The 8,850-nt window shown below is 47.0% G+C and overlaps 1 protein-coding gene across 17 annotated transcripts in view; it reads right to left on the bottom strand.

Annotated features, from left to right (window-relative positions):
* LOC100749861 (tyrosine-protein phosphatase Lar) overlaps nucleotides 1–8,850 on the bottom strand; it is a 287,592-nt gene that overhangs the window by 25,038 nt on the left and 253,704 nt on the right. For all 17 annotated transcript variants that reach the window (XM_033324603.1, XM_024372213.2, XM_024372222.2 and 14 more), the window contains one exon: nucleotides 32–142. In XM_033324603.1, coding sequence (XP_033180494.1) covers nucleotides 32–142 — 111 coding nt within the window. The remainder of the gene's footprint in view (nucleotides 1–31; nucleotides 143–8,850) is intronic.

Genomic DNA, 8,850 nt, shown 5'->3' on the forward strand with positions numbered 1-8,850 from the left:
CCGCCGCCGCCGCCACCATCGCCGGACGTACCTTTTACGTAGAGCATAGCCGACTTGGAGTACTCCGTGCCGACGGAATTATTCGCCACGCACTCGTACTTCCCTTGGTCGTTCACGTCGGATGCGGTGATTTGCAGCGCTCCTGTAAAACACAAAGCGGCGGTTATTTTTTCGAACGTCACCGAGCAACTTCAACTACGTTCGTTAACAATTTTTTAAAGGCGACATCAAAGGGGCTCCACTCGAAACGGAAAAGAATGGAGTGGAGCGAGAACACGGGGCGGCGTCAAAGAGAGCTTCGTTTCCTGCGATCGACGTTTTCATCGCGCACCGGTCCGCGCTCTTCCACTTCTATCGATTTTAATCCGCTTAGCCGCTCTCCGAAACTTTTCCTCGATACATCGCCAAGTTTTTCGACTAACTGCCGCTTCACAGCTCGGCTAAAGTTCAAGGATGATGCGATTCGTGGAAAACGCGCGAAGAACGCGTCCATGAAGAGCGCAGAAAAGAACGCGGACGAGTGCGTAGGTAGCGAGCAAGTTTGATTCGCGATACGCTCTACGCCCACCTTCGTGGCTCTTTAGTTTCGTTTTTCTAACGCTAATTGAGTCGGCAACAACCCTAAGAAGCTCCTATGCAACACGAAGAAGCAGACAGAGAAAGAATTCGTTTCCGAGGTTCGTTACAAAGACCGTCTATTCCACTTTATGTTTGGCCTGGCCGATTCGTGCGCGATTTCCATGATGCATCAAGCCCCTTAGCACGATACCACGATGATGAACTGGCTGTTACGAGGCGTGTGATTATCTCCGTAGACGTCACTCCTTCGGTATAATTCAGCCCCCTCCCCCTTCAATCTCTCCGCTTTCTCCCTTGCCGCACTTCCTACCTTCCTCCCTACTCTCTCGATTTCCTTCTTTCGCCACGCCAACCCCCGTACTCGCAAAGTAAACACGACGGATCAACGGGCTTGTTTTCCATCCTTTCGACGCTCGTGTTTTCTCGTACGATAATCATAATTATCGGTAGTAATTAATGGCTGCTTCTAGAAAGAAGAACCGAGCGGACGGGCGACTTGCGCAAACAAATATCATCGTATAGGTAAGTGTCAAGATCCGCACACTTTTCGCATATTAATACACTCGTTGTAAGAATTGCAGGGACAAGTGTTTGCGCGTATCGAGTGGAAAGAAGAGGATATGAGAAACCTGGCTTCTTCGAATCAGCCTATCTTCCAACGAAATAGAATGGTAGCCGAGTGCAGGTTTAAATATTTTCCTACCAGGCCGACAGCCCTATGGATTTGTAAGGTTTCGTTGCAAACGTGACTTCGGTGACCAGAGAAAGCGAATACACGAGCGAACGAATGTGAAAGAGAGAGAGAGAGAGAGAGTAAGACAGCGAGAGGAGGGGTCGAGGGTAGAAAACACTCCATCACGAGCCAGAAGCCAGGCAGTTTGATATCGCGTACGATCGGAATACGTAATCGAGCCTCATCTACAATTTCCAGCAAGTTGACCAGGAAGGAACGCGTGGTCATATTGTTATCCCATCCAGTCACGTGCAGGTTGTTAGCGTACTCGCGAAAAACTTAGATCGCTGCCAACGGCCGAATGCCGTGGCTCGTCTTTCGCCTTTGCTGCTTTCCCACGCGTTATCGCCGACAGTTCCGATCATTTTCACTTCGCGAAATTCTTCGATAGCTGAATGCCCTTTCCGTTCATCTTTCCTCCATTCGAAACTTTGAAATTTTGTTGGGAGAAAGTATTCGAACCATCACCGGGTTTACGATCGAGTTTGTCAGTTCGAAGAATCCTGTAAAATATATAAATTTATATTTGTAATTTTATTCGTATTTCTTTTACCGATTCTAGAACAAATTTTAAGCGAATTAAACGAGAAACCGTGTCCAGTATCTATATTTTGACGAGAACCGTTCGAGACATCGAGACCGCTTGTTTTTGAAGAACAGACGAAGCACGCAAAGAATAGATCGTGACTCCCATGATGACACCACCCAACGGTCGGTAGTTTTAAGCGTGATAACAGTTAGAAGAAATAACGTAGATACGACGACGACGACGACGACGACGACAACGACGACGACGACGAACAAGCTGGAAAGGCATTGGGCGTTAACGCAGCTACGGACATAACGTTAGCATCTTCTTGGCTCGCGATAAAACTCGATGACGTTCAGGCAGTGTACACGATCTATCTAGGTTTGCGTCGCGATAACGTCGACGCGCACGAAAGGGCTTTCACCGTGTAAAGAAGATGAAATTGAATAAAGATGAAAATCTATCTATACACTCTCGTCTCTTCACGCATATTCGTGTGCCGTTTTACGAGATTTCTACGCGACTCTTTGTGCCAACCCCCGTCGGAAACGTTTCAAGTCAGCCCGTTTTACTCGCGCCTGTCACTTACGTCGTTCTCAAACGACTGTTTGATCGCGAAAAAGTTCATTAGACGTCGGTTACACACACCGTGTGCGTGTACACGTTCAGTCGTTTCGCAGCTTGCGGTGAAATTTACATTAAGCTAAATAAAGTATATAATAACGCAACGATAAATTCCATCTTAAATTCTCAAGGAATCGACAAGGCGGCTGCCAAACAAAAAATTCTTCCGTCAAAAACGCGGAGACTTTTTTGACGAAACAATGACACACGTTTCGTCTATCGGTACGAGCAAGGAAGGAACATTTTCTCTGCGTTGGTTCTCGGAAGCCCGGTTTCGCAGGCTGGGAATACGTCTCCACATAAATATGTACAAAAGATATCGCGATGTCGCGTCGCAAAACGTACAACGAGAGCGGAAGAGCAACGCGGCCGGAAACGTCGAAACTATTTGCGTGTGTTTACTCACCAATATTGAAATATCTTTCCTTATATTTAACATGAGCGCGACGAACGAAAAATATACGCATGGTAGTAGGCAGTAACTCGTAGTTTATTCGGCGTCGCCTATTCTATCCGGTCTGCGTTCGATACAAACTTCCATAGCAATGACCGCTCTGGGCGAAGATACGACAGGCTGGAGAACGAATACAGATGGTACTTGATACGGGCGATGACTTGGAAAGACGAACGCGTTCGATTCGAGCGGGACAGAAAGCAAACAGAAAATATGTTTACCTCGAAGGTATAGTACGAGCTGCGCTCTGTTTTCTCTTTGCTCTCTCTTGTTTCTGCGCGTCGAAGAAGAGACGAAGGAGAAGGAGGTCTGGCTGCTGTAATTCGCGAACGTTTTAATTGCTTTCATAATTATGCTTAGTCGCGGGGGTAGCACATCGACCGCGTAAAAAAGTCAATTATAATTATCGGAAAATATTCAGAGGCGAGAGAGGTCGGTTGAAGTGGAACGAAACGAATAAAGGGGAAGCGAGGTAATGGCTCGTAGTCGATGCTTTTCCAACGGTGCACGTTCGATTCGGTCAAAATACAAACAGAAAATATGTTTACACTAGAGCCACGGTTGCATTGGCGAGCCGCGCGCTCGTTTGCCCCCGTTTCTCCGATACCGAGAACCTTCTCCACCGATAGAAATATACGCTGCTGTTGCGTATTAATTATCATATTAATCGTCAAGTATCATCGATTTTAGTAACGTTCCATTTCCCTCGCGGCAGCCTCACGAACCTTGTTCCCGAGACTTTTAGGCCTCTTCATTTTTAATGACTGACGAGAGGGAAACTCGAAACGTCGCCGGAAACAAACCGTTTCCTGTTTCTTCCCCTTATTCCTTAGTCTCCTTCCTCCTTCCCCTCTCTTTCTGCAAACGTTCCTCTATTTCGAGTTTCGCCGAAGGTTTGCTAGCGCAACGCATTAACGTTGGAATCTCGCTTTGCAAATATAAGAGAGAATGACGGCAGACGAGAAGATTATGCGGGCATGAAACGTCTTTCGCGAACATTCGAGGAGTTGCGTCGTCTGGTAAATGCGTCGCGCCGGAAAGGAAATCGAATTACCCGTTGACGTTTCCGCCTCCTCTTTTTTGTCACTATATTTACCGCGCGTTCAAGGGGGAATTTAATCGAGGCCAAACATACCGACTCAGGGGTTGTCTCTCTTGAAATTAATATTTTTAAGCCATTCGCTTTTCGGTCCTCTTACGGAATACGTCGTGCACGTTGTACGAAATGTTTCGGTATTTTTCTAGCAGCGTAACGAAACTCAAATACGTATGTATCGCGACTCTAGAAATTCCCAGCCATTTAGTACAAGTATATGTATACACAGTTACGGTTATGTACAGGTTGCGTTAATATTAGGACACAGTCTCTGCATTTGTTGCTTAGTAAGCGTTGCTCATTCCACGAAGATACGGATCATTTGTCGTAGCTTGGAAATACGCGAACAATTGTTCGTTAACGAATAACGTTTAACTCGTACGATCGATCTTGAACGAAAAATGCGCGGAATTCACGTAAATGCTTTTTATCTTTCGCCGTATGCTTATTTCAGTGCGTTGTGAGTTAGCCGATAACGAAAGAATTAATAGGAGCCCGGCGTAATTAAAATTTGCTAAACCAGTGGAACCAATTCTTGTGAAAAATTTTCGCAGTTGGCGATCATCCAGGCGGTGAATTTTCGAAAGCGTCTCTACCTTTGGTCACGGATCCGGAGAGAAGGTAAGTATGTAAGCGGAAATAAGGTAAGTTAGACGATCCCCCTTGGCGTAGCCGACGGCGTCATAAGTCAACTCCCGTGGGGAAAGGCTGGTCTAATGGCTCTGGGGGAGGTTACCGAGCAGGGTCTGTCGTGTTTTCCTGCCGGCAAGAAAGGAGATCGTGGCTCTTTATAACCGCGTAACGCGTCGACAAAAGGCCGAGGAATAGAAGGAGAAGTGACACCGAGTGGACGAACACGCTCGGTGTATTCCATAGCGCCAGGTGCTAAGAAGAGAGCCGTTTCGGCGATGAACCCGTCTTGTGTTTCCATCTTTGCCCTTTTACCTCGGCAAACTTTCGTCCAACGATACTTCACGAACGTCGAGTAGAAACTGTAGTAAAGCATCTTTCTCTTTGCACCCACTTAAAAACTATCGCGTCGTTCGCTGCCGTTTTTACCTCCGCTCGTTAAGAACAATCCGACGAATGTATAAACGACGCGGTTCGTTCTACGTTGGCTGGTCCGCGTGCATGTTGGCTACGACGACCGTTAGGACGATTTTCATGGTTCCGGGTGCGGGGCACGCGCTTGCCTTTTCGCATTCTTACGTTATCGTTACGGACAATTACGGAAGTTTCGAAACGATCGGGATATTACGCCGGAATTAAGATGGAAATAGGCGAGATGCGGGGTGTAAGGGGCGCAAGGGGCGGAAGAAAGAAGGGAAGCAACAGAGCGAGCGAAGGAAGAGCGAGAATCCCAAGGCAGGTGTTAAGAAGCGGCGTGGCGCGACGATAGCAGCTCCGGGCTTGTTTCGAAGTTCGAGCCCTGCTCATCAAGCCTCGCAGCTTTAATGCCGGAAATTTTACGAGTGTTGACGAAGCGTTAACTGCTGCCCTCTCGCGCTTTTGCTTCGCTCCGCTGTTGCCCTCACGGCTTTACGGCCGAGCACTGGAAAATATAATTTAACGATTCTCGATGCGTTAACTCAGCTCGTTCTCGGCTCTCTTCTCTGTACACGATTATTTCGCCCACTTCGCTGTCTTTCGCGGTGGTTTCAGCCGTTCTTGAACCGTGACACGCCAACATTCGATGCCGTATGACAAATCCAGTCGCCAGTCTTTCCATAAACGGTGACAAAGCTCGAATGAGATATTAAATTGGTTTACCTCACATGCCGGAGAATCCGCGTCGGTTTAATTCTCCTCAATTATCGTAAAGTGCTCGCCGTTCACCAAAGCGACCGTTATTTTAATACACCGCCGTCGCGTTGCTACCATGCTGTGTATAACTTTAATTAATTTGTCTCGTTTGCGCGATAAACGGAAATAGAGATTCGCGACCGCATTGTCCGAATGTAACGGGCTTTCTATGCTTTCTTGTTCTATCCTATCCCATACCAAACCTTCTCCGCTTCGCGTCCTTTCCGCTCTTCGTTTCCTCGTCTTTTGTTTGCTTTGTCGCCAAGAATTTCGGAATTACGTTCCACCTGGGGCCGTTCGCCAAAGCACGCCTTTTTACCACCACTTCATCGCGCTGTTGTCACAGACTTCGCACGGCAAACTATTCGAAACGGCCGGTACACGGAGTAGCCTTTACGGCGTTTACATCGAAATCCTGAAATCGTAAAATCCCTCGCGCGGCCAACCTTACACGTTTCAAGCACTTCGGTCGAGCGAATCCACAGATTCTGCTGGTACGGGGCCCTGAAAGTTGAATTAGGTTCGCGACAGATATCATATTGTCGGTATCCCGATAATAAAAGGAAGAGATAACAGCTCGATCGTTACGGAACGTCGATCGGTCAAACAATAGCGATCTAGTTATATGGTATTATACGATTATATTTCTCTATTATTTACATCGTATCGATGTTTCTTCGTATTGGATCGTACTTTCGCTTGAAAAAAAAAAAAAAAAATTAGATTTGTCTTTTGCTTTGACTTTGATAATTCTGCGAGTAAAAAGGTTAAACTAGCAAGATTAAACCGAATATTAAAAATTTTTTTCCTCCTCGATAGACACACATTTCAATTTCAGTTTTTTGAAAGTGAAGATTTTCATTCATTTTGCTGAAAATAATGGCACAGGGTATTACCGAAATTGATCGTCCATTAGAAAATTCATACGCGATACGCAGCTTTACGAAATATAAGACGTCTCTCCCTTATTTGTCGCGCTTATCTTACGCATTAACTTTGCTTGGCCTCGTACAAGAAAAGTACAATAGAACGCGGTATACGATCGTTGGTGTCAGAATTTCTTTTTTCTCGACCATTGCACGGCACTTGGCGAAATTTAACTATATCGCCTGCAACGTCGAACGCTTCGGAGTTTCGAGTGCCACCGTTACTCTATAATAACCGAGGATGCTTTAATATTGTTAACGCGAATTGCGAATGTGGCTACGCTCGTAAATGAATGCAAACAATGGCACGGCAGACATGCAACAATGGCGATGTTAGAAACGTTCTGTTAAAATTTCAACGTTAACCTAATATACACGCTGACAATGGTAGCCGACGAAAATTAAATTTCTAGGAAATTTGAATAACGTGTGGTGCGAGACGCGCTAGGCGGCCGCGCTGCTGCTTTTTCTATGGCCGACTTTTTGAATGTCACGAAACCTTCGACGCGGTTACGTAGCTGCTAACGTACGACCGTTAAACACGTTATCATACATGACGCACGACCAACGCTTTGTCTCCTCTTGCTCCTTCTATCCGTCTTTTCGACGATTCTTCCTCGGCTCTACTACCACACGCGTCCGTCTTCTTCCTCTTCCGTCTATTTTCTTTTCGCGCAACTTGCCACATATACACGGATACGCGCGACAGTAAGTACATTGCCCTTGTCGTGTACTTTTTGTAATACATTAAGCCATATATCTTATGGGATATACGCGGAGACGGTGCCGTATGGCGATGGCTTCTAACGGTATTGACGGGGGTGGAGCTGCCGCGGATGGAAGACACGCGAATGACGTTAAGGGAGCTACTGGGCGAGCGAGCGAGTGACTGATGCGACTAGAGGGGAATGCTTTTCGCTTCGAGCTTGTCGTTTCTTCCTTCCCTTGCCTCTTTGTACCGATGCTCGGCTGTGTAAGCAGGTCTTCTTTCATTAAACGTAAAACGAAGCAGATAAAACTGTGAGAAAGTTCGGATAAAATAGAGATGGAACGACGAAACGATAACTCGGAGAACAACTCTCAGAACTTTGTCTCTCTCCCTCTCTCTCTCTCTCTCTCTCTCTGTATCCTCGTACTCCGCGCTAACCTTGCTACGTTCGTTGCACGATTCTCCATTTCTAACGAATATTCTCGCAAGGATACGATACGCACGACTCTTTCTTCCAATTTACACTTCAGGCACGGTTTCTCTCAAAGCATCGAGAGTTCTTCCGTTTGTTGCAACAAGCATTCATCTTCCATGCTATTTCCTTACCGCGTTGCGTCTTACGCGTTAACACGTGCTTACGCGTATCCAGTTGTTTAACAATTTTGAAAACGACATCATCCTTCGAGACAGAATTTTCCTCTCCCTATTCCAGACTCTCCAGCTGCCACGCGTCTTGTCCGTAATCTATCGGGATCGCTAGAAGATAGTCCGGCAGTCGCATCCGATCGAGTTTCCGTTCGAAGAAATTCCGTCGTGGCGGAGTCGCCTCGCGAGGATTCTAAGATGTCCGTGTGCGGATTGTAAGCACGTGTTTCCACATAGGTGCAGACGGATACCGTGGTGGAGGCGTCGCGACGAGCACGCACGCACGCGATATTCCCGTTTATACGTGCCACGCATACGAGTCACGGATTGCCCGAATCGTAAGATCGACGCACGTGCGACCGACACGGTGCGCTACGATACAGCTCCGCTAACCCGTAGAAATAACGACAAAAGGAGAATAAAAGAGGAGAATTTGGAAGATATTCGAAACGACGAAGACGAATAAATTTCGCGTTAATCGCGAGAAGACGGGTTGGCCGATTCGACGCGATGGAAAATCGTCGAGTGGCCGGGTCGTTGGGAATTTTATGCAAGCGCCTGTACTCTCGGAACGCAGGCAGCGATGTAGGCAGCGACCAGCCAGATATATGCATAACGCGTGCACGTACACGTATCCGGGTGCGCGATACAGCCGAACGATACTAGCGTGTATGCAGCCAGCTTTCCTGCATCTAATGTATACTTTTCACGTCGCGGCAAACTGCGCCGGCCGTCGTAAAGATAGTCGGCCG

This window comes from Bombus impatiens, unplaced genomic scaffold, assembly GCF_000188095.3.
Source record: "Bombus impatiens unplaced genomic scaffold, BIMP_2.2 scf_4016, whole genome shotgun sequence".
NCBI classification, from domain to species: Eukaryota; Metazoa; Arthropoda; class Insecta; order Hymenoptera; family Apidae; genus Bombus; species Bombus impatiens.